Source organism: Neltuma alba, unplaced genomic scaffold (genome assembly GCF_004799145.2).
Source record: "Neltuma alba isolate B1F8T4 unplaced genomic scaffold, ASM479914v2 tig00012467_pilon, whole genome shotgun sequence".
Classification (NCBI taxonomy): domain Eukaryota; kingdom Viridiplantae; phylum Streptophyta; class Magnoliopsida; order Fabales; family Fabaceae; genus Neltuma; species Neltuma alba.
In genome coordinates this window covers 198,856-223,619 of record NW_021636943.1, presented here as the reverse complement: position 1 = coordinate 223,619, position 24,764 = coordinate 198,856, and the positions used below count along the sequence as shown (strand labels likewise).

Here is a 24,764-nt window from a genome sequence, read left to right as displayed (position 1 = left end):
GACAACTAATGAAAAGGCAATAGATAGAATGGCAAGTCAGGCAATAATGAAGAGAACTAATGCAAAAACAAAGTGTAACTCTCTCTCACCCCCTCCCCCAAAAAACTCCTATTCTCTGTTTCTGTGTTTCACTCAAGCATTTATTTACAAAGTGTGGTTTGATTCCACTTTTGTTAAATACTCTCAGGCAGTGGCCAATATTCAAATCCAGATCCAGATCACTGTCATCCATAGCAGCATACACGCAAATGGTTCTGCAAAAGTTGTTAGAAAACAAAGATCCCCATTTAATAATAGCCACATGATAGTTTGCTAAAATATGAAGCAACCACCCTCTGATAATTATTTACATGCTCACCTCCAAGCATCTTCATCATCATAGGCTTTGCTGTGTCCGATGAATATAAGCTGACTGTAAATCACCAAGTAAAGAATACTCTTCAAAATTAAATTCTTAAAAAATATCTATGAGATTCAAAATAAATAAATAAATTCTACACATTCTTTTAAGATTCAAATAGTACCACTTTTTACAATAAGGACGGAAATTTTCTTTTAAGATTCAATTGTATGACTGACCTGAATCACAGTTGGACGTCGAATTGGAATCCCCACACATGCAGATTTGCCGGATGCCGTCCGAGCCAAACCCGCACGTGCCGCCCGTCGCCTCGCACGCGGCACAAAACCCATCATTTCCTTGCACCGAATACCTCAAACGGATCCCGTAAGACCACCCTTTAGGCCCGTCAACCCGTAATGGAGCCAGATTGTAGGCACTGCTATACCCTTCACACCCAAGCCTGCTCAGATTTATGGCCTTAATCATCTCAAACGGCACTGCGCAACATTCGGGTGGGCCTGAGGCGAAGAACGACGATTCTGGGCCCACCCTCTTGTGGCCCAACATGTCCCAAGCTGGGCACCCATAATACTCTTCACAGCTCATCCCCGAAACGTTTCGACAAGGCATGTGCTTCCCTGGGAAACCTTGGAACAAAGGAGAGTCCGCCGAGCATCCTATGAGCATGAACACGTTGTCGGCTGTCGGATTCATGTAGGGCTGCCTCCACGGCTCCACCGAGAAGCCGTTGCCACGTCCTCCGAGGACGATTTTGTCGCATGTTGACATGTGAGGCTCGTGGAGAGTGAGGGCCCGATAAGCATAGTCTATCTCCAGGACTCTGTATGATCCGGAGCTTACGTGAAACATGAGGACGTCATTGATGCAGAAGAGAAGGTCGCGAAAGCCAGGGTGGCCGCATCCGTATCGGAGTGCAAATGGGTAGTCTATGGTTATGTTTCCACAATATGATCGGCACGAGTGAGGATGACCGGAGCTTAACGGGATTAGATCGGTTAAGAAGACAAGACAGAGAAGAAGGAACACTATGGGCATGACTGGCTGGAGATTGAAGGAAAAGGACTAAGTATTGAGTGAACGCTTGCCTGAAAATGAAGATAATATGCTTGCCTTGGTTATGACTTATAAATAATTTGATGATGAGAAAGGTGTCAGTGTTGGGTGGCTTTGTATTCACACATACACCCACAGAGAGAACCATGCATGGTAGATGCAGCTAGTGTTGAGGAATCTGGGTTGAATTGTTTATGGGTTTTCCTTCCACTTTTTGCTGTGTCGGAAGAATTAGTTCTTTAAGGTGATATTGATGGCTTTGTTGGTTAGGCTGCTTTAGAATCGAATATTATAGTATTGCTTCTTGATGACTAATGGTAGTGAGGAGGTTCCAAATTTAAAGTGAGCTTGCAAACTAAGGACACGAAGGAAGACAGAAACCGTCAGTGCCAAGAAAAGGATATCTGAAAATTAGAAATGTGGGAAGCAGGGTGATGCTCAAGCATCCAAAATTTAAATCCACATTTATAGATTTCTCAGCCCTTCTTTACTGAGTCAATAAAATACGATAAGTAAGTTGAACAATCTAGTTGGAATAATCAATTTTTTGCATCTTGAGAGAGAGAGAGAGAGAGAGAGAGAGAGGTTGTCTGTATTTTGAACTTGTTTACATTGTTTTAGCTAGTGTTCGATTTCATTTTATTCAAGAAACACCTCTCTCCCCCCGAGCTTTTTACGCACATAGATGTCGACTAGCTAGTTGAATGGTGGCGGCATATAGAGTCTGGACCTTCTCTGTTGCAAGACTCTGTTTAAAATGATGCCTCATATACTCTAATCCGTATGTTACATTACACTGAGAATAAATGCACGTTGCGAGCAAAGATGGAAGTGTGGCGTAAAAAAACACGAGCAGAGGAGATAAAATCTCTCATTTATGTAACAAAAACTAAAAATGACATTTGATTTCAAACTGTTGGAACAGGTTGCGCAACTATTAAGGTTGTGTTTGAATTAATGACGACAAACAACTAATTTTTGTAAATTTAAATTAGAATAAAAATAAACAGTGTAGTATGATTTATGTTTATATTAAAATTTATAAAAAAATCAATTGAAAAAGTTAAAATTTGTTTGGATGATTAATAAGAAAATAAATTTATATATAAAAAGACTAAAAAGAATATGAACTATATTGAATAATAGTATTTTATATTATATGATTTTAATGTGATAATCATTAAAAAATAATAAAAATTATAACTATAAAATAAAAATATTTGTTAATAAGAAAATTGTAATAAGAATTTTAAATTGGTAAAAAGGATTTAAATTAAAGGGTTTTTATAAAAATTTAATTTGTAAAGTGCCGCTACCCTGTGCATATAAAAATTTATCGAGTCTTTCTCACCAATTAAATTTTTAGTGAAGAATTTTTTCCAATTTTCTCCAAATTTATTATTTCATTTTTCTTTCTTTGGACAGTTTTATAAATATATTTCTCTAGTCCTATATATAAGACACTTTTAGCTTGTTTCATTTCACATAGACTAAGAAAAACATCAAATTGTATTAACTCTCTATTAAAGTTTAACAACTTCCCAACTTTACCTCTATTTAATATATATAACTTTCAAAAAAATAACTATCTACATTATAATAAATAAAAGATAAAATTATACATTCATGCTAAAAATTTAATCAAATTACTTATAAATAAAATTAAAAAACTTTCTCTTTTTACTTTATAAATAGAATAAGAGGAAATATAATTATTGAGTATTTTGAAGTAATTTTTTATTTTTATTAAAATAAAATAGAACCCACCTTGAGACACTCCTCGCTCTCATCTTATAATCATCTTTCGTCAACGTTGAAACACATCCAACTTTTACTTTAAAAGTTAGTTGGGCTAAAAGCCCTCCCAAACAACTCACAATACTTGAATAAGTTCCCAACCTCAATCTCACATACTCCAAGGCACTTTTGCAACTTAAAATGACAATCCAAATATGCCCTAAGCACATTCACATAAGTTGAACAAAAAAACTCTTATTACATATTATTTTGTTTTTTGTAAATCATGATTGAAAAACTATTTTAAAAATATTCTATCATCATCGCATGGGCAATCTCATTTGAGATAAAGTTTAAGAAGCAACTTAAAATATTTTTGAGATATGTCAAGTTCTCTAAAATATTTTGTGGTTCATTCAACAAGAAGTATCTTGAAAAATTAATTTAGGGTGCTTAATGAATTACTAAATATTTAAGATGTTGAATGCTTCTTAAAAAAAAAATTCAGCATGTTGCTTAAACTGGACCCATCTCATTTTAGTACTAAAATATAAAATTTATAATAGCCTGATTTTATAAATTACCACTATAATAATATGATTACCTTTTGGAAATTCACGTGCCATATAGGTTCACCTAAATTTAAATAAAAAATGATGCAGTGTTATTAAACTTTTTTTAATTCAAAAAGAAGTAGTATGATTAGATATTGGGTAGTTGGTTCAGGCAAAAAAAAAAGATATTGGGTAGTTGGCATAACTTAGGTTTAGTTTGTCTCCATTAAACGGGCTTTATGACCATCGCACTACTTTAAAATTTCAGGCTCGACTAAACTTAACGAATATATTATCTCACATAAAACCATTAATTTTTTTTTTCAATTGAAGAACAACTTTTCTTCAAAAATCTGGATTCATCGATTGCAGTTACCTCAGATTTTCGAAGTGATTCCTTCTCTACACCTCCTTTGAGTTCTATAAAGAAGGATTGAACATATTGTTTGATGCAGGTAAAAATAACATCTCGTTTAATTTGATGTGTGTTAAATTTTCACAGGAACAGAAGGGGCAATTATAGACTTACGATTAATATATCAAATAAGAAAAAAAACTTCGTGCTCATCCTTCATATGCTTTTTTATATCAACATTAATTAAGTATATGAATTATTATAGAATTATTAATCCTTTCATCTTTTTAATAATAGGAATAATATAATCTTTTCAACTATAATAAATATTGCCGTAAATGTATCAGGTCGAGACAAAACTAGCCTGATTAGGCCCTAAAAATTATTACACAGGAAATGGAAGCGCATGGGTGAATTCAGGTCAGCTGGTCCCATTTCAATTTGGCACATCACTCGTATATGGTTCATGTGTCCGTAAATTGTACTCTTTTTGAGATAAAAAGTCAATTTATTTCACTAATAAAATAATAAAGCCATAGCCATATATAAAACCACCTGTTGATTCTAGATTGGAAGTTTAAAGTTTGAAAACAGGAACACATTAGAACAACATAACATAGACGCTAACCCAACAATATCTGAAATAGATAAAATAAGAACTTCAACCAGTATGCTCAACAGTTGATCAGCACTTCAAAGACCAGCCAAAAGCTTAAGCCCCATCTTGAATCAACTGCAGCAACACCAAATCAGGCAGTGCTCAAAATCCCAAAGAGCAAGAGTAAATACTACTCAGCAACATCGATAAATCAAGAGATGCCAAGAGAGGACGCTATCACGAAACACCAACTCATACTAATGACCCATAATGTTGATAATTTTTAAGCTATTAAAAGGGGTCTGACTAAGCACAACCTTGCTGAAAAGAAGAAGTGAGCATGTAAGCCACAGATAGTGTGTCGAAAACCTTAATGAAGTGATGTTCAGTAAGAGTTTGTAAATACTGCTTCGGTCATTAATATAAGACCCATTTAATTAATTTGATTAGATTAAAGAAATTAGGTAAGTTAGTTAATTTAAAAAATGTGACACATTTTTCCTGAAACACCATAATGTTTTTTCTTAATACTCTCTCTCCTTCTTCTACTTGATTATGATTGAGGGAATATCTATAGGGGTAATTTAGAAAAAACTGATAAATATGAAAAATAGGTTTTATATTTGAATCAAAATTAACTCAATAATTAATTCTTATATTAAGGATCGAAGGAGTAGTATTCTCTCCTGTTTTAAAGAGAGGATCTAGTTGGCGTGTTTAGTTTAATGTTATATAAAATATTTCAAATCTATTTTATCCTTTCAAATTCGTAACATTTCCTTTAAATTTTCCTTACTGATTGCACAAGGAAGTTTCTATTAGAAGATTATTTGCACTATACATGACTAAATAAAATATTTTAGAAAAATCGATCAATAACAATTTTTATAAATAACTAAATTAATTTTTTAATTGTTAAAAATTAGTTATCTAGATTCTATAATTATAACTTGAGGGAGTATATCTTTTTTATTTTTTAACGATGTTGATGTCTTTTTTGGCCAATCCTTACCACCATATTGATATTGATAATTCAAACCCACAAATTATAAGCTTGCAAGGTGAGGCCAATTTGTAGCAGTTTTTTTTCATATGACAGATCAAGTTGGAACTCACAACAAGGATTTGAAAGTTGAGTCACATTATTTACAAGATTTGGCAAGTTTGGAGTTCTTATTAAAGTGATTAACACTCAAACTAGCTTCTATTTATAATTACCTCTGTTGATAATGATGATCGTGGCGGGGTAATATTTAATAGTTTTGCCTTGAAAGAAGAAAATGAAAATCCCAAATTACCAAAAATACACGACAATGCAAAGAAGTCAAAAGGATAAAGCAATCTATTTTTATTAGAGCTTCATGCGTTCACGTTGTTTCATTTTGGATAACTTTTGAACACAAAATACTAATAAACTTTGACAAATAGTTAGGGAACTATTTTAAAAATGGGGTGACGAAATCTATTTTGACCAACGGCATGCCTCAGCTTTCTAAGCCTTTAGTTAGCCTCCATGGTTGATTCTCACGGCAATTTCTAATTTTCTATAGAACTTCGAAGTTTATGTTTATGGTTCTTCCCATTTCTACGTTTTCCCCTATCTTCCCTCATAATTTTTGTTTTTTTCTCAGATGAATTTTTTTTTCTATTAAGGAAGCGTCCGTTTGATTGGGTAAAATATAAATAGAAGTTTATGTTTTTCTAGCAAAAAAAAAAAAGACAATAAGATTAATATCTTATTGTGCTATTCTTCGGAGGTAAAAAATCCAATTGAATAGCTATTTGCATAAAAATATTTTTTTAAAAAATGTTTTAAATTATTTTATTAAATATATAAAACAGTAGAATTGATGTATGCGTGGAATTAATGAGTAGCAAGTATTACTCACTTTATAAAATATGTAGGTGTATTGCTAAATTATTACTATTGTATTTAATTGTTTTAAAAAAGTATTAATAGAGATAATTTAAAAAATTAAAAATTAATAAATATTAAAAATAGATCTTATATTTAAGACCAATATTAAATTTCTAATTAAGTTATATATTAAGAATCTGATAAGCATTTTTTAACTATAGTACCATTAATTGCTTTTGTATTCTTACTCCTTTTTAACTTTTAATTTTATTGAATGAGACAAGACAGAGTAAGAGACAGACATGCAGAGAGTTAATATAAAAACACCTTTTTCAAATATAATTCGCATTTTTATATTATAAGTTATTTAATAACTATTTTAAATTTAAATGATAGCCACATTTTGTTAAAACGGCAAAAGATAACAGATTTGGGTTCCTATATGCGACGGTGTTTGTTTTTCATATTTTCCTTGGTTTTTTCTTCTAATTTTGTTTAGAGTCGCCTTCAACTTCTCAGTAATTTCACCAATCTCACCAAAAACAAAACAAAATATCCGATCCTAATTATAAGATCTTATTTATATACTATGAGATTTTATAATTATAACGTATGATGAAAGGCGAGTTGGGTTATCCACAGGAGAAGATGAAGGTTGGTCCATGATTATGAATTTTAATTGACTGGACAAATATGGTGAGGGACACACATTAATGAAGCTTTACGCCGGGGTCCAAAAAAAATGAAGCTTTATGTAATTGAGCTATCTCTTTCTTGAGGTAATATTACACTCTTCAATACTAAATGTGATTATCTTTTTTAATAAGAATTCAAATCTTAATTTACTACTCCTCCGGTTCTTAATATAAGATTTAATTCTTGAGTTTGTTTTAGTTTTAAATATAAGACTCATTTCTCATATTTATCAATTTTCTCTAAATTACCCTTATAGATACTCCCTCAACCATATTCAAGTAGAAGAGGGAGAGGGGTATTAAGAAAGATGATTATGGTGTATTAAAAAAAAATGCCACTTTTCTTATAATTAACTAACTTACCTGACTTTTTTGATTTAATCAAATTAGTTAAATGGGTCTTATAGTAAGGACTGGAATAGTACAATATAAGAGACTACTTTTTTTCTTCTAGATCCAACTCCACCGATAAGTTATACTACCTCTGATTTTTAATATAAGAACTAGTTGACCAATTTGAGTAGATTAAGAAAACTAATTAAGTTAGTTATTTGTAATAAATATGTGTTGTTTTTCTTAAAATATCTTTATTAATCAAGTGTATTGATTAGAACTATCATTATTACAAGGACCACCTCGAAAAAAATGAATAAATATGAAACATAAAATGAATTAGGATTTTATATTTATGATCAAAATAAAAGTTAAATGAGTTTTTATATTAAAGATTTGAGGTAGTATTAATTTATATACATACATGTTTCACAAATAAAATTACGGTATCCTCATGAACGGATTGATACACTACTTCTAGAGTGTTTTGCCATCTTAAATTATAAGATGGTATTGCTTACTACTATAAGTAATGAATAAAATATTTTTTCCATAATTTATTGTTTATAAATCACATGGTTCATATTATACTTTCTATTTCTTTTGTTTTATGAAAAAAAATGAATTTCTTTTAAAAAGAATTGAATTTAGTGGGGACAGCATATCTTGAGTGGACAAAACTATTTTTCACATGTATGCAATGTATATTGAGTCATGTGAAAATGTTTTTCCCATTCTCTACAACTCAGTTACTTTTGAACAACAAATGTTTTAATGGAGAATATTTTTAACAAATTTTGCTTATTTATTTTTGACAATTTTATTTTTTATTTTTATACTTTTACTATTTAAAAATGAGGTATTGGCAGACTTCATTAATTAAAATAAATAAGTTATCTCTTTGAAGGATTTTTTGGATTTGTTAATTGACCAACATGGGTTATGCCTTTATACATGTGGAATTGTCGTTGCGTGCCTCGTGGAGGTAAATTGGTCGTGCGGGGATCTGAATGGGAATTCTTAATCCAGGCTTTGTGTTTCTTGAGTGCTGTTGACTGTTTTCAGACAGGCCAGTCGGAGTTGATTGGTAGTTATACAAGCGTTATAATCGTCATTTTTTTATTCATGGTAGTTTTGAAAATTTCTCCGCTCCGCTCATGTTAAACGCAGACCCAAAAACTAATTTTCACAATCCCTACTCGTCTGCATCGTCATGCCTTCTTTTTCTTTCTTCTAACTTCTGTGTCTCTAGCTACCTACAGTTCAAGGACTTTTGGCGTCCCTTCTATTTTGAAATCTCGTTTGAATCCTGCGAATCTTGCTCTATGCTTCCGTGAATTTCGGAGAACCGGAGCCATCTCGGAGGTTTGGTTTTGTTTTCTCCTTAATCCTTGTTTTCGAGTTTTGAATTATATGATAAGTGGCGTTTCAAATGAGCAACGGGGAGAGGACTCGTGACGCCACCTCCCCCGATCCGTTGGATTCGTTCCCTCCCTTGCGGGTTCGGCAATCGGACCGTGGCGATGCTTCTCTTCCATCATCAAGTTATTCATCGTGCGGAGAGTCCGAGTTCGACCGCTATTGTAGCGCGAACTCAGTCATGGGCACACCGAGTGTGTGTAGCGCGATCACAGTTTTCAACGATTTTCCAGAATACGATTTCGGGTCCGCAAAAAGTGTCGGGATTGGGGGTGATAATGGGTTGGAGAATTTCAGTTTAGCTGAACGAGTTGAGATGAATCACAGGGATCGGAGACTTTCGACTTCTAGTGTGTCGGACGGTACGAGAGATTTCAGAACTGGGTTTGGCAGTGAGAATATCAGAAGCCAGCAGAAATTGAAATACCGCTTAAGTGGATTGGAATTTTACGGTGTTGATAATGATGAACTTACTATGACTATGCTTGATGCATCGAGTTCAATGGAGATTAACCAACTAGAAAGCAATTCGAAGGGAGGTAATGGCTTGGAGAATTTCAATTCACGCAAGGGAGTTGAGATGAATCGTAAAGTTGAGAGGCTTTCGACTCCAAGTGTGTCGGATGGTAAGAGAAATTTCAGAACTGGGTTTGGCTGTGAGAGTATCAGAAGCCAACAGAATTCAAACTACGGCTCCAGTGGATTGGAATTCTACGGTGACGATAATGACGAACTGACTATGACTATGCTAGATGCATCAAATTTCATGGGGGTTAACGAATCAGATAAGAATTTGGACCTGAATTTTGTTCAGCATCATGCTGTAGAAGTTTCCGAAGGGTCTAAAGGACGTAATGAATTTGAAAGTGCCGAGGTTTACTTGTCTAGTGATGCAGAGGATAATGCAGGATATACTCAGACGAATACATCAAGTAATGTGGATGACAAGGGTTCTCATTGTGAAACAACAGTTGGAGAAGGAGGTTTATCAGGTCCAGCTGATAAAAAGTGTGAATTGGACAGTTTTGATGCTCAATCTAAGTTGCAAAATGATGAGGGGGTGATAGAAAGGGAACAAGACAGGAACTCTTCCAATTGTGAGCATTCAGAGGGTGAGGACTCAATATGCAACTATGGTGGTGATGATGACAACAAAAATGATTATTGTTCATCAAGAAGTATTTATCATCTTCAGGAGTCAGAAGTACAACATGAGAATCCCCTCCTTATAAACTCTTCTGTAGCTTTTGGTTCAAAAGACCTGGATGATTTTCTGCTAGAAAATGAGGGAAATGGTCAAGTTGCCCAGGTGTTTAACGTATTTCAGAGTCAAAAAGAGAAGAATCCTGAAATTGACAAAGATGTAATAAAGTTTGGTTCTGTGAGATCAACAGGCATTTCAATTGCAGGCCAAAATGAAGAAGGGAAAGATAAGAATGGTTTGGTCATGTCTACTGAAAAAGTTACAGAGATAAAAGATCTTGGTGAACCCAAAGAAGTGAAAGCGGCCAGAGACTTTCCTGCAGCCTGTTGTCCAGTTCAGGGAGTTGATAAGGTTACTAACACAGCAGAAGGTTCTTCCAGTGCCTCAAGCAAGCCTCCAGGTACAGTCATATCGCATCCAGAAGATGTGAGAGAGATTATTGTTGCGAAAAATAATTTTCCTGAAACTGGTTTAAGCACTAAGGCCGATGATGTTGATTTGGACCCACTGGCAGACAAGGCTCCTCAGCATAGGGATTTGAATGTTGCCAGTGGTGGAACAATTGTAAAGGAGAATGAGCACATGAACACTGAAAAATCTATTGGCATTAGTGTTGTTCAACACGTAGAAAACCCAGAGCCGGATAAATCTAAGTTCAAGTTTGACAATTTTTCTGAAAGTGAAGCTGAACATAGACTTTCCAGTTCAACCAAACAACCTGGGAATATGAAAGAAGATTCCTCAAAGAATCTAGAGCAAAGTGGAATTTCTTCGAATTATGGAATGAAGGAATCAATAGAGAGCTTCTTCACCTCAACAAATCTGCCGGAGAAAAGTCCACAGACATCTCAGGTGAGCAGTGCCATTATCTATCATTTGGTCATCTTCCACTTTCCTGGATTATTGCCAATATCTATATAATTGCCGTTTTAATTGGATTCAGAATACAACTTAGTTTGAAACTTGATGGGGATCTTCATATGGCAATTCTAGTTGAAGCCAAATATATGAAAAATTTTTGGAAGACATTTTGGCTGACAAATAAAAATTCGAACTTGTCAGCTAACTTGCTGTGGTTGGTACGATCAAATAATTTTTTCAATGTTGATGGCATTGGATGCATCATCCAAGAAGCTTTCTTATTTTGTGTGTGGAGCTCAATTCGTATTTTTGTTGTTGAGAAACATTTTGGACTTGTAGTATGTTTGTCCATTAACCTTTGTTCTGGTTTAACCATTTTGCTAAATCAGTTCTAGATTCTGTCATTGTTGATGAACTAGTTTGTAAATTTTAAGATCCGTTGACTTATCTTTGACTTCAACAAGTCAACAAGTCATGCTTAGCAGCAGCAGCAATAGTAATGGTAACGCAGTCGTAGTTGATTTTCATTTTTTAAATTGTGGTTCTAACATCTGATGCAATTTTATGTTGTCTTTATAAATAAATGATTTTATTTGCAAGTACTTTAGTGTTTCTAGGTTTTTCAGTGGAATTGGAGTTGTTTGTTTTATGCATATCTTCTTCTTTTAAATTTTTCACCTTCTGAAAATTAAAGCCTTTCTTGTCAACGTTTGCCTGTTAGGGCAATAATTATTCACTGCAAATGGTTATAACTTGGATCTTGTGTTTCACTGAATGTCGCAGATAGAGAATTTTGAGCCAAATGAATTTTATGATGAGGTTGTCCATGAAATGGAAGAAATTTTACTAGATTCTGTTGATTCTCCTGGGGTTAGGCTTTCTCAGGGTAATAGATATCATGAGCCACAGTTTTCCATGCCTTTAAGAGATGGCGGGTTGACAGCATCTACTTCTGGTACTGATGATGCTTATCTTCTAGTTCAGCGCCCTGGGCGAATAGATAGGATTGAAGTGGTAGGTGCCAGGCAGAAGAGAGGAGATGTTTCTTTAAGTGAAAGATTGTTGGGGGTGAAGGAATATACTGTCTATAAAATAAAAGTGTGGAGCAGCAAAGGTCAGTGGGAGGTTGAAAGACGATACCGTGATTTCCTCACTCTTCACCGTCAGATAAAAACCTTATTTTCTGATCACGGATGGGATTTACCTTTGCCGTGGTCTTCAGTTGAGAAAGAATCCAAGAAGATATTTGGAAGTGCATCTCCCGATGTTATTGTGCAGAGAAGTGTTCTCATTCAAGAGTGCTTACAATCCATTCTCCACACCAGGTTTTATTCAAGTCCTCCAAGTGCATTAATTTGGTTTTTGTCCCCTCAAGGTTCATGTCCCAGTCCGCCTGCATCGAGTCCACTGGTGGCTCAGTCTTCTATAATGGGAGGGACAAATAATGGAAACCTTTCCTCGTTAGGGAAGACCATATCACTTATAGTTGAAATTCCACCGAACAAATCTATGAAACAGATGCTAGAAGCACAACATAACACATGTGCTGGATGTCATAAGCATTTTGATGATGGAAAAACTTTGATTCGGGGATTTGTTGAGACCTTTGGATGGGGAAAGCCCCGAATCTGTGAGTACAGTGGTCAATTATTCTGCTCTTCTTGCCATACAAATGACACTGCTGTCTTGCCAGCCAGAGTTTTACATCAGTGGGATTTTACTCAGTATCCAGTTTCTCAGCTGGCAAAATCTTATCTGGATTCTATACATGATCAGGTAATGTTAAGATCTATCAACTGCATTTTATGGATAGCATCTTTTTTATTTCTCAGGTATGTGCATGCTTATATCAGAGGTTCTGATAGAGCCCCCAACTCTAATAAGCACAAATAGACAACAAACAACGTGAGACTCTAATAATGCTTAGAAGTTACTTGTATAGTTCTCTAGTTTTTGTTTCTGGGCATGTTAGCACGTTAACTATTCTAAATGAATTTTCTCTTGCAGCCCATGCTTTGTGTCACTGCAGTTAATCCGTTCCTTTTGTCAAAGGTCCCAGCCTTGCTTCATGTTATGAACGTCAGGAAAAAAATAAGGACTCTTCTTCCATTTGTCCGATGCCCATTTCGGAGGTCTATCTACAGAGGACTTGGGACTCGGAGATATCTTGTTGAAAGCAATGACTTTTTTGCTCTGAGAGATCTTATTGATCTGTCCAAAGGAGCCTTTGCTGGTTAGCTTTTAATTGACTAACTGCTTTCTGTGCCTCTAATGGAAGTTAACTTCACCTTTTATGTACTCGTACACGCACATCTATATGTTTAGCATATCTCTCTTTTTGTTAAATGTGGAGACCTTGGTCATCCCTCTGATCAATATTTAGTTTTGAAGTGGTTTTGCTGCCTTGAGTGTCCCTGATGTAATAATCTGTTGATGCAGCCCTGCCAGTTATGGTTGAAACCTTGTCATCTAAAATCCTGGAACACATCACTGATCAATGCCTCGTATGCTGTGATGTTGGTGTTCCATGCAGTGCCCGACAAGACTGTGGCGATCCGTCTTCTCTCATTTTCCCTTTCCAGGTGTGTCTCTACCTTTAGCTGTGATAATATTGGACAGTATTAAAAAAGAAAAAAATGTTCCTTTTTTGTCCCCGGAAATGAAATATACTATGTGGCTTTGGAAGAAATTGCCTATCTTTTTTTAATTGTAATGGGGCACCTCTTAAGTGCAGGATGTGCTTTAGATAATGAGTGGCAGTGGTAGCTAGTCTGAAAAATCTTTCAATTCAGATATTTTTATGAACTTCAGGCAACTGAATAGATAAAGTGAGGATTGCTTCTTAAGGGATCTGAATTGTTTCAAAATAAGGCCCTTCTTGTGATTATAATTCCGACATGTAAAGCCAATAAACAGAGATCCTTTGGATGCTTTTCGCAACGAGTTAGTGGTGGCAGTGTTTTTTTGGACAGCTCTGAGGCTCCTGTCTAGCCAGTTCCTTTATTTTCTATAAAAATTACCCATGCAGTGAAAATTCGTCCAATGTATCCCACATTTTGTCTTCATCGAGATGTTTCTTTATTTTGCGGAGAGCTTCATAGTCAGTCCCATCAGTGCTTTCCTTCTGGGGACCCCCGCCCTTTACCTCATTTCTGTTATGCGTTTGAGTTTGTCTGAATGAATGAAAAATGTCGTCCTAATTTGAGACCAAATTTATCAGCAGGAAGATGAGATTGAAAGGTGTAAAGCTTGTCAGTCAGTATTCCATAAGCAATGCTTCAGAAAGCTCTCCAATTGTACCTGTGGGGCGCTCCTCAGATTGGATAAAACAAGAGGAAGTTCATACTTTTTAGGGAGGGGCCTTTCTTATGGGTCGTCATCCGGATTCCTATCTGGCTTGTTTACCAAGGAAGATCCTCACAAGACCAGGGATCATAAAGACATTATCTTGATGGGTTCCTTACCTAGCACTTCTCTATGAACCCCAGTACGTTGATGGGTTCTGTCTATATCTCATCTTGATCTGCTCAGCCATTCACCGTTTGTTGCATGTAAAGATGTTTTGTGCAGTGATCAGAATTTTTCCGCACAGTCATTATTTCTTATTTTGCTAGTGTTATTCTTTGCAACATAAAAATTTATGTACAGTTTTGTGGATCTCAGCATCCAGTTTTGTCCTTACTCGCCTGTTTTGTAATTTTGTTTAAATTCCTTGCTGAATAAAATTCTAGCTTTTATCAGATTCTCAGACGGGACTAGCATTATTTTCGTTTAATGGATCCTCATGGCCAGTTGTTCGAAATTAAAACTGGGCTGTTGAGCATGAATCATTCACTGGTGAAGCGCATGTTAATGTCCATTGGAAAATGAAGCATTTTTTAAATCAGGGAACATTGAGACGGACAAACCAGTTCAGGTTAGAAATTTGATATATTTTTGCATTGGAAGTGAACGAGTAAATGAAATCGAACTCAGAAACTTAGCAGAGCATTCAAGGTTGTATCACTCAGCAGAAAAACATGCGATGTCAGTCCTGAATATAACTTGAATCTGTTTTATCTTTTATATTTATATTTTTTTTTCTCAAATTAATTTATTTAATTTATAAATTGATATAATTTAATATTACATAAAAGTATTTTAAAAAGATTACGTCACATTTGTTAAAATTAAATAATTTATATAGCTTTCTTAATCAATAAAAAATTTGTTAAATAATCTTAATATATTTTTTGAGCTGAATAAGTAATTTTAATATTAAAAACCAGATAAGTAGTAAGTTGAGAGATAAATTTGAAAAGAATTTAAAATCATTCAAACATAGAAAAACTTTTTATTTGTGTAATTTTGATAAATATGTATTATATTTAAAGACAATGAGTACATAAACACGCTGCCATATTGAGGTTGTTTGAGACATAGGTATTCCTACCTTTGCAAAATGAATTCGTTCTTGTTGAGGTAGAGGTAATGCAGAGCAGAATATAATCTAACATCTACAATTGATTTCAACCTTGCGATTTCAATAAATCAATTCAGCAATACATAATTCTTTTTGTCCAAGGATCAACAGCATAAAAATCAGCTAACCATAATTCACAATATAATATATAATACATCCCGTGTGAAAAGCAGCCGTTGCAATTTCGCCCTCTATGATCGTTTCCAGGTGACCCGTTCTTCATTTATCAAAGTTCTGCGAAATTGTAGAAACCGCGGGGCAATCTGACAGCATCCTCTTCAGCTCGGCCTAAAATTTACTGAGGTATTTATTCCTCACAACTTAATAACTTCACAATTAAATAATGCAAAATAATTATCGCAAAAAAAAAAAAAAAGGCAAATAATTAAGCTGCTTGGGAACGTTTGACAAAGTTACTTCCCATTTCATGCTGGGGAAGCTACGTTTGCAATCTCACATGGTATCGCCGTCATCATCTCCGAGAAAAGAGAGTGAAAAGGGAGCAATTGCCACATTAAATGATGGGGATGAGCCTCTTCTATCGACGTAGATCATCTCAAAGTCACCTTCCTGCATTATAGTGTTGGCATAAATCATGAACCAAACAAAGCAGATGTAACTAATGGATTTAAAACTACTGAGAAACATCCAAATTTCGATATTGAACAACATAGCCGTGTAGCAGTTTCTACTGCATCAAATAAACATCGAAGATTGTGCGTTCAATGGCCTTCGTTTAGAGTTTTTCTTTAGCCTTCCTGCTCCAATTTTCATGACCAGCCCTCTGTAGTGTTTGAAACCCAATGCAAACTCGAGTTTATGTCGTGTGTTTATTTCTAAAGCCAGGAAAGTGAAGCTCCAGAAGTGATTCTAAATAATGATTTTATCGGATGAAGCACAGAAATCGATATCCATGAACTTTTGACGTCTTCTGATGGAAAAGGATTAATCTTATTATTACCATATACCACAAACAATAGTATATGGACACTGAAGCTAAATTAGCTCTTATCAGTCAATAGGGTCAACTGTTCAAAATAACAATAAAAGCTTCCTTACCATTCTACCACTCGGGGTGTTTAACGGGCATCCTGAGGAGTACTCAAAACCAGTCCTAGGAAGTATAACTGGCTGTTCACCAACATCCCCGATCCCCCTGTCATAAAGAATATAGAGGTTTATTTGATTGATTGAATGTCGTTTTGTTGATTTGGTCTGTTTGAATCTACATGAACAGATAGGATATATATTATTTTGCTCGAGATTCTGAAGAGTCTGTGATCAACTACTAAAATAGGGAAGAAAAATTACACAGCTCTCTAAGCGGATAGACTTCTTTCTACTTTTGCAAAAATTAAATGTAACCGGAAAGTTTGAGAATAAAGCATAGAGAAAAGTAATTTACTTACCAAACGTTTTCTGTCTTTCCATTAGCATTAGTTATAATCCAGTGCCTTCTAAAAAGTTGAACGGGGAGGTCTGAATTATTGGTAATTCTTATTCTGCATGCAAAGAAGTATATCCCTTTCGAAGGTCGACTTCTGCCCTCTATATAAGCACTGCTAACTTGAACCCTTATTCCCTAAATAAGTCGAGATTTATTAATGTTAAGAGTTGGAGATTTATTTGTTTACAAGCATTTGATGCCTCAAACACAATACAGATTTTGACGCTTTTCCCTTCATATTAAACACATTCTTGTAGAAGGGGTCAAATGCCTCAACCCACCGCCCCCCCCACACACACACACAACGAAAATCCAACATATATCAATTGAGGAAAGGAGCTACCCGAATCTGAACCAATTAGCATGAAAAACAATTTTACAAAAGCAGCTTCATTTTTGTTTTATTGAACATCAATCCCTCAAGAAAGGATCTTGGGGACTGGTAAACTCATTATAGTATGGATAACAATTTCTGCTTAGAAAATTTCAGAAGACACATACCGAGGTTGTGGCATCACTGGAACATTTTAATAGAGAGTGGGGGGCAATATCTTTTAGCCCATCTCGGTATCTAGCTGCATCCTGAAAAGAAAAAGGTTAAACAAGTTTATCAAAAAAATAATAGGACTTGAAATCAAGCCTTTTTTTTTTTTAAATCGAATTAGGTAGTCTTTTCTGTGCTATTTACTTCGAATTAACCACCAAATCGCATGTAATATCCGCAAATTAGGTACCTCAAACCTTTCATCAGCAATCGCTTCCCTCATCAATCTTCGCAGATGCAGAACTGGCTCTTCCTCCTCGAACAATTTTAGTGAATCTCGAATCCTTGCCGCTTCTTTGTAATCCTATCCAAAGTAAACGCAAAATTGTTCAAGATCACCACTCCGTGAGAATGAAGATTCTAATAATCTAAACCCACACACACAGAATCCTTGCCGCTTCTATTTTCTATATCTTCCTTTCAAGTTGCACAGATTGGAAGACCGATTTCATCAATAACTCTAACCTCGGATCTCGCAGCTACTTCCAATTGCTGCTTCAAGAGGGCGTAGGAGTGGGACAAAGAGGGAATCGAACCGGTCGGTCTTTGACTCTGCTTCTGACTCTGACTCTGACTCATACTCCGACTCTCTCTGGGGCCATTCCCATCCCTTTCTGCAGCAGCACACGCTATGGCGATCATATTTCTTCTCCTAACGTTTCTGGGATCCACCCACTGCACCCTCAACCCCGCCTGGGATTCCCCGAAACCCAAGCTTCCGGGACCCAGAGCCCGTAAATCCAAGAAACTCTGGACGCTTAATAACTGCATTTTCCTTATTCCACAATACTGGCAACAATCAGAATTTTGAATTCTCCCAGAAATCGCGTAGGCAGCTTTACTATACAGCTAGTAATCCAGTCGGATCAAGATCAAAATAGATTTTTTATTTCCCTTTTCGAACAAGAGTGCGTGGTTCAGGTCAGTAAAAGCACGTTTTGTCCGTTGTGCGGTTTTCTGCTTTGGACAGCGATGGGTTTAGCAACGTCTTCTGGGTCTGGCTGCTGAATTATTATTATCCAGATGGAGCTCTGAAATGACTGAAGACATGAGATCGGGAGCAAAAGATAGGATTTCCCGCGGATCGTGTCTGAAATAACGAAATTTTGATGGTTGCAAAAGACTCGCAGCCAGAAACAATCTAGCGGGTTCAGATACTTTTTGTGCTTGGGGTCCAGCAGAAAAAGATAGAGGCATCTTGTCGGATTGGAGTTTGCATGAGATATTTATATTTATCCCCTCGCTTCCATTATTGGCATATCTCGGAGATTTTTATTTTACTCGCCTAAATTCTACACGCCGGGAGCTCGGGACTGAGTTCTCCGATGCTTTTATGCCCAATAGATTCAAGCCTAACAAGTTGGCTAACAATGCAGATTTCCATTGCTCAGAGCTGAAGTTGAACCCAACTGGGAAAATCTTGAGTGTGCTAATGAAGGAAAGTGGTTTGCCACCTGCATTAGAAATGCTGACATTGATATCTTCAGTCGCTTAAAACTTAGGCGGGAAACGGATGGCCTCATATCTCTACGATGTTCTGTGATCTGTCCAACCAGATGGGTTAAAATGAAAATTTGCTGGAAGTTTTTACCTAAGTTAGGTAATTTGTAGGATAATTTGCCCAGAAAACTTGCATTTTATTCAGTAGCTAATGACAGTATTTAAAAGCACACATCCTAAGTTATAATCTTCCCTTCGGATAAGCCATATTTACAGAATCAAAGAAACATTAAAAGGAGAATCAAATCTAATCAAAATTGCTTAATAATCTGAATCATAATCAACCTAATGATATATGCTAATAATTAGACATAATGGACCTTCCTATTGGACTAGGCCCACAGTGCCTTCAACACTCCCCCTTAAACTGGCAAATAGATGTCAATCAATTCCTAACTTTCCTCTGAACTCCTCAAATAGTGATCTTCCTAATGGTTTAGTGAATAGATCTGCAACCTTATCGTGTGTTGAGACATGCAATATTTTGATAATCCCTGCATCTTCTTTTTCTTTAATGAAGTGTTTATCAATATCTACGTGCTTTATTTGTTCATGATGACTGGGATTTCTTGCCATTCCAATAGCAGACAAACTAGCACATTTCAACTATATGGGCATGTTAGGAATCACCCCATACTCTTTAAGAACTCTAAGAATCCACAATCCTTCACACACACCATGTGCTGAGACACGTAACTCTGCTTCTGCACTACTCTTTGAGACTACTGTCTGCTTTTTGCTTTCCCAAGTCACTAGATTTCCCTACACCATAGTACAGTAACTCGATGTGGATCTTCTGTCAAGGAGGAATCCTCCATGATCGGCAACAATAATTTCTTGAGACATTCCTTTGGCAAAGAGTAACCCTCGGCCATGAGTCATTTTCAAGCAATGCAAGATTCTATTTACAGTATTCATATGCTCCTCTAACAGCTCATTTGTGAAACAACTTACCACACTAACTGCATAGCTTATATCTGGTCGAGTGCGAGATAGATATAAAAGTTTGCCTGCTAATCTTTTGTCCCTTTCAATATCAACAGTACTGACATCTTCTTAGGTTTGTCTTTCTTCTTTTTGTAGTCTTTTAAGTTCTCAATTGATTCTTCTTCCTTCTCATCCATTTCACTGGTTTGTTCCATGGGTGTATCTGCTGGTTTGGCTCTCAGTATTCCTGTTTCTTTTAGAAGATCTAGAGTATACTTTCTTTAGGAGACTACAATTCCCTCCTTGGATCTTGCCACCTCCATTCCTAGAAAATATCTGAGTCCTCATAGGTCCTTGACCTCAAATTCTTTCTCTAGTGACTGTTTGACCTTTACCGTCTCAGATGTATCATTGCCCATTAGTATAATGTCATCAACATAAACAATCAGTATAGCCAGTTTACCTCTAGATTTCTTGACAAACAAAATATGATCTGCTTGACACTGGATGAATCCTACCCTTTTAACAGCTTTGGAAACCTCTCAAACCAGGCTTTTGGTGACTTTTTTAGACCATAGAGTGATTTGTAGAATTTGCATGCCATTCCAGGGTTGTTGTGCTCGGCTAACCCTTGAGGTACTTCCATGTACACCTTTTCTTCTAAGTCTCTATTTAGGAATGCATTCTTTACATCAAGCTGATGTATGGGTTAGTCTAGGTTTGCAACAAGTGACAAGAGGATTCTAATAGTGTTTAACTTCGTAACAGGGGCAAAAGTTTCTTGATAATTAATATCACAGGTTTGTGAATATCCTTTTGCCACTAGTCACGCCTTGTATTCATTTATTGTTCTATAAGGATTGTATTTCTTTGTAAATACCCATTTGCACCCCACAGTCTTCTTCCCGTTTAGTAATTGGGTAATTTTCTAGGTTTGAGTTTTATGTAGTGCCTTGAGTTCATCTGCTATGGCTTCCTTCCAATTTGGATCAGTAATAGCCTCATAAAAGTTTCTGGGTAAGTTTTCATTAGATAGCTGTGTGACAAAACTCAACATAGGAGGTGACAATCGATTATAGGACACAAAATTACTAATAGGATGTTGGGTGCATTTTCTTACCCTTTTTCTCAAAGCAATGGGCCACCCAAGATCATTAGAGCTTGAAGTTGGTGTTGTATCATGGCACAGTCCAGCTCTAGAGGGTTTGTCTTGGTGGCTTATCTCTGGTTCATTGTCTAGGTCAATGCCTCCATGCTCATTACGTGGGTTGGAGTTATCATGATCTTCCTTTTCTATGCCTTCAGGAATATCAGTTTCCAAATTAGGTAGATTAGGATTTGTTGTAGGCTCGGCTAGAGCTGGTAGTGTAGGGCTAGGCAGATTTGGTCTCAAGTTAGGTGATTCTGGGCTAGGCAGGTTTAGTCTCAAGTTATGAGAGTCTAGGTTTGCTGTTAGGGAATTTAAAACCTCTCGTTCTGTCTCTCTCCCCTTGAATAGGTGTTTTGTGGTAGTAGCTTTGATTTTTTGTAAAGGTTACGTTCATAGTTATAAAAGATTTTTTAAGGATAGGAGAGAAACATTTCTAGCCTTTTTTAGTGGTAGAATAGCCAATAAAGATGCACTTATGGGCACGAGGTTCAAGTTTTCCACCATGATCATTGTGAACATAGGCTATACAACCAAAGGTTTTTTCTGGGATATTTGTGAAGTGGTGCGAATTTGGATATGTTTCAGTCAATAGCTGGATTGGCATTTTGAAGTTCAATGTTTTTGAAGATAGGCGGTTAATTAGGTATATGGCAGTGAGTATTGCTTCTCCCCAATAGAATTTATGGACATTATGAGTAAGCATAATTGCCCTTGTTACCTCTAATAGGTGGTGGTTTTTTCTTTCTGCCGTTCCATTTTGTTGTGGGGTGTTGACACAACTGGTTTGGTGAATAATGCCATGGTCTTTTAGGTAGGATTAGAGAGTAGACTTTAGGTATTCTGTGCTATTGTTGCTTCTCAGGGTTTTGATGGAGGTATCATGTTGGTTTTGGATCATTTTGTGAAATTTTTGAAAGGTTTTTATTAGGTCAAATTTTGTTTTTAGCAAATAAACCCAAGTTACCCATGTGTGATCATCTATAAATATGACAAACCATTGTGAATTTGTAAGAGTAGTGATATGTGAGGGTCCCCTAGGTCACTGTGTATTAGGGCAAAGGTTGAGATGCATGGCAGGCTTGAGCAGGATATGTATGCTTTGTATGTTTTGACAGTTGGTAGATTTCACAAGGAATAGAAGAATTACTAGGAATTTTATTCATCAAATCTGGAAACAATTTGGCCATATATTTGTAACTTGGATGGCTTAAACGATAGTGTAATAACAAGATCTCATCATTCTGAACAGAAACAAAAGAACCAGTTGTTATTTTGTCTCTTGAGGCATCTTTATTCGTCCATGATTGTTCCTTTACGCAACATAAACCCTCTAGCAACTTAGCTACGCCAATCCTCATCCCTGACTCCAAGTCCTGAAACAAATAGTAAGAGGCAAAGAAGTTTACATTACACAACTAAGCCGCGTAGCCTTAGTAACAAATATAATATTGCACTTTAAATCAGGTGCATATAAAACATTTGTGGGAGTTAATTTTCCAGATACCCATGCTTCATCAATGCTGTACACTTACAAAAATTTCCCAACAGCAACTTTAATAAACATAGGATGGGGGTATGCTTTGATATGTTGAATAAAATTTATATCACCTGACATATGATCAGTAGCCCTAGAATCTACAATCTATATACTTTCTCGATGTACTTCAGTTTTAAGGGCTAAAATAGTTTTACCTGTGAATGCTACATTACCAATTGCTACCATGGCGTCTTGGGTGTCACACTTATCTAGGGGCTTTTGTAAAAACTCTATATTTTCTTTCTTCAGTTTGTCACCAAGATCAGATTTAGAACCTAAAGTGGCAGCATATGCCCTGCCTTCTCTGCTCCCTTTTCTTTTGCTATTTGGTGGCTTGCCATAGAGCTTCCAACATACATCTTTGGTATGTCGTGCTTTCTAACAATGTCATCATTTATTGCCCCTGTTTTCTTTATTTTCATTCGGTTGTCCCCCTTTAGAGTAAAAGGCACCAGTCTCTGTATCACTAGGGCTTTGTTGTTTGGGAACCAAGAGTTTTAGTCAGCTCTCCTCCTGCTTGGTGGTGAAAATGACCTCATGCAAACTTAGGAGTGATTCTTGTCCAATGATGCGTCCTTTAGTGGCATCATATGTAGAGTCGAGGCCTAGCAAAAATTTATAAATCCTCTTTTCTTCTTTTATTTTACAATACAACATCGCATCAGTCGTATAGTTCCATTCAATTGCTTCATACGAGTCTAATTGTTGCCACAGCACATGTAAGTTAGTCCAATTTTTAGTGACTGAGAGATTTTCCATTTTAAGGTTGTCCAGGTTTATCTCTATCTCCAGGATTGTAGCCTGGTTTTAACCAGGGCAAACATGTCACGTGCAGTGTCCTAAACGTCCTTGGCTGACTAGAACAAGGAGAAACTTGCGCTGATTTATGTTGTCATCGAGTTAAGTAGCCAATACTGGACCATCGAATTTTTAGTTTCCTATTCGCCATATGACTTGTCAGTGAGTGCCGGTCTGGGCTTCTTCCCTGTCAGATAATCAAGTTTGCCTTTTCTGGTCACATATAGTCTCATACCGGTCGACCATTATAGGCAGTTATGGCCATTAAGTCTATGGTTGGTAATCGCAACGGACTAGGCATCAGTTGGAGCTTGTTGTTTCGTCCCCTGGTTCTTGGTAGTTGTGACGTTATGCGCTGACGGGAAGGGACCACTTTGGCCTTGGGGATCCAATCCAAAATTGAATTAGATCATGGTGATCAGTGTCACTCTGATACCATGTAGGATAATTTGCCTAGAAAACTTTCATTTTATTCAGTAGCTAGTGACAGTATTTAAAGGCACACATTCTAGGTCATAATCAGCGTAATGATATCTGCTAATAATTAGACATAATGGACCTTCCTATTGGGCTAGGCCCATAGTGTCTTCAAGATAATTAATTTTTTGGAGATGCAAATCTACCTAAAAAGTTTGGAATCAAAGCAATTTTACTTCATACTAGTAAAAAATGAACATTAATAATTAAATAGCAACGTCAACCATTAATATTATGAGAGGCAAAAACAGAAAACTACAACAATTATCCAAATTACCTTTCTTGTTCCCTTTTAAGTCCAAATGAGTTGGGTTTACAAGACCTTGGGAAGAAATTTGCCATAGTAAAAAAAAAATCATTCGCAAAATTTTAACAGTTAATATTAATTTTTTAATGGTAAGAAGCAATATTATTGTGATTTTAAACTTTCTAAATAAATTTATACCTAAAAAACACTCTCAAGTACCAAATGTTTCTAAGTAAAAATTTTCAGAATAAATTTGTATTAATCCTTTTTAAAAATAGAACTAAAGAAGAGGATTCCTAAACCAAAATCTTATAGTTCAAATTTAGTAGTTCATTTTAGTTCAAAAAACCTCGCAAAATAAGTTTAGGAAGTATTTACAATCTATGGAAATCAAAGTCTAGTGGCGCATGGCTCATATCAAAATTCAACCATATGAAGGAGTTAGGCACTTGAGACAAAAAAACAGTGAAATTTTATCCTTCTAAACACAACATAGGGTCTTCCAATACTACCAAACAGAGTGGTAATTTTTATTTGAATAGACGAGAATTAAGATTTTATCATAACACTAAAATAAATTTTACAATATTTGTGTCTTTTTGAAATTAATATCATTAAATTAATCAATAAATTTTAAAAAATAT

At 35.8% G+C, this 24,764-nt stretch overlaps 3 protein-coding genes across 4 annotated transcripts; 1 reads left to right on the top strand and 2 right to left on the bottom strand.

Annotated features, from left to right (window-relative positions):
• Nucleotides 1–5: 5 nt before the first annotated feature.
• Nucleotides 6–1,431, bottom strand: LOC114727387 (uncharacterized). Its single transcript, XM_028914099.1, has 3 exons — nucleotides 580–1,431; nucleotides 359–412; nucleotides 6–254 (listed from the first exon to the last, which is right to left on the bottom strand). Exons 1-3 carry the CDS (start codon nucleotides 1,397–1,399, stop codon nucleotides 202–204), a joined length of 927 nt encoding a protein of 308 aa, XP_028769932.1. The 5' UTR covers nucleotides 1,400–1,431; the 3' UTR covers nucleotides 6–201.
• Nucleotides 1,432–8,629: 7,198 nt separating this feature from the next.
• Nucleotides 8,630–14,779, top strand: LOC114727369 (uncharacterized). Of its 2 annotated transcripts, none has more exons than XM_028914076.1 (5): nucleotides 8,630–11,022; nucleotides 11,815–12,807; nucleotides 13,039–13,264; nucleotides 13,471–13,613; nucleotides 14,255–14,512. In XM_028914076.1, the coding sequence occupies exons 1-5, from the start codon at nucleotides 8,980–8,982 to the stop codon at nucleotides 14,510–14,512; spliced, it is 3,663 nt and encodes a 1,220-aa protein (XP_028769909.1). In that variant the 5' UTR covers nucleotides 8,630–8,979. The 2 variants fall into 2 exon arrangements, with proteins under 2 accessions (XP_028769909.1, XP_028769908.1); XM_028914075.1 differs by having other exon boundaries at nucleotides 8,631–11,022; nucleotides 14,252–14,779.
• Nucleotides 14,780–15,516: 737 nt separating this feature from the next.
• LOC114727380 (uncharacterized) lies at nucleotides 15,517–18,663 on the bottom strand. Its single transcript, XM_028914091.1, has 6 exons — nucleotides 17,950–18,663; nucleotides 17,675–17,788; nucleotides 17,442–17,522; nucleotides 16,903–17,075; nucleotides 16,553–16,649; nucleotides 15,517–16,063 (listed from the first exon to the last, which is right to left on the bottom strand). Exons 1-6 carry the CDS (start codon nucleotides 18,253–18,255, stop codon nucleotides 15,947–15,949), a joined length of 888 nt encoding a protein of 295 aa, XP_028769924.1. The 5' UTR covers nucleotides 18,256–18,663; the 3' UTR covers nucleotides 15,517–15,946.
• Between the last annotated feature and the right edge of the window lie 6,101 nt (nucleotides 18,664–24,764).

Excerpts from the sequence above, each read along its gene's own strand:
- LOC114727387 (XM_028914099.1), bottom strand. The coding sequence starts at position 1,399 with ATGCCCATAGTGTTCCTTCTTCTCTGTCTTGTCTTCTTAACCGATCTA. Across the intron at positions 413-579 it reads GACGTCCAACTGTGATTCAG|TCAGCTTATATTCATCGGAC; the intron begins GTCAGTCATACA and ends GGTGATTTACAG. Across the intron at positions 255-358 it reads GATGATGAAGATGCTTGGAG|AACCATTTGCGTGTATGCTG; the intron begins GTGAGCATGTAA and ends CAACTTTTGCAG.
- LOC114727369 (XM_028914075.1), top strand. The coding sequence starts at position 8,980 with ATGAGCAACGGGGAGAGGACTCGTGACGCCACCTCCCCCGATCCGTTG. Across the intron at positions 12,808-13,038 it reads TGGATTCTATACATGATCAG|CCCATGCTTTGTGTCACTGC; the intron begins GTAATGTTAAGA and ends TTTCTCTTGCAG. Across the intron at positions 13,614-14,251 it reads CTCTCATTTTCCCTTTCCAG|CAGGAAGATGAGATTGAAAG; the intron begins GTGTGTCTCTAC and ends CAAATTTATCAG.
- LOC114727380 (XM_028914091.1), bottom strand. The coding sequence starts at position 18,255 with ATGCAGTTATTAAGCGTCCAGAGTTTCTTGGATTTACGGGCTCTGGGT. Across the intron at positions 17,789-17,949 it reads AAGTAGCTGCGAGATCCGAG|GATTACAAAGAAGCGGCAAG; the intron begins GTTAGAGTTATT and ends TACTTTGGATAG. Across the intron at positions 16,650-16,902 it reads GGAAAGACAGAAAACGTTTG|GGGGATCGGGGATGTTGGTG; the intron begins GTAAGTAAATTA and ends TCTTTATGACAG.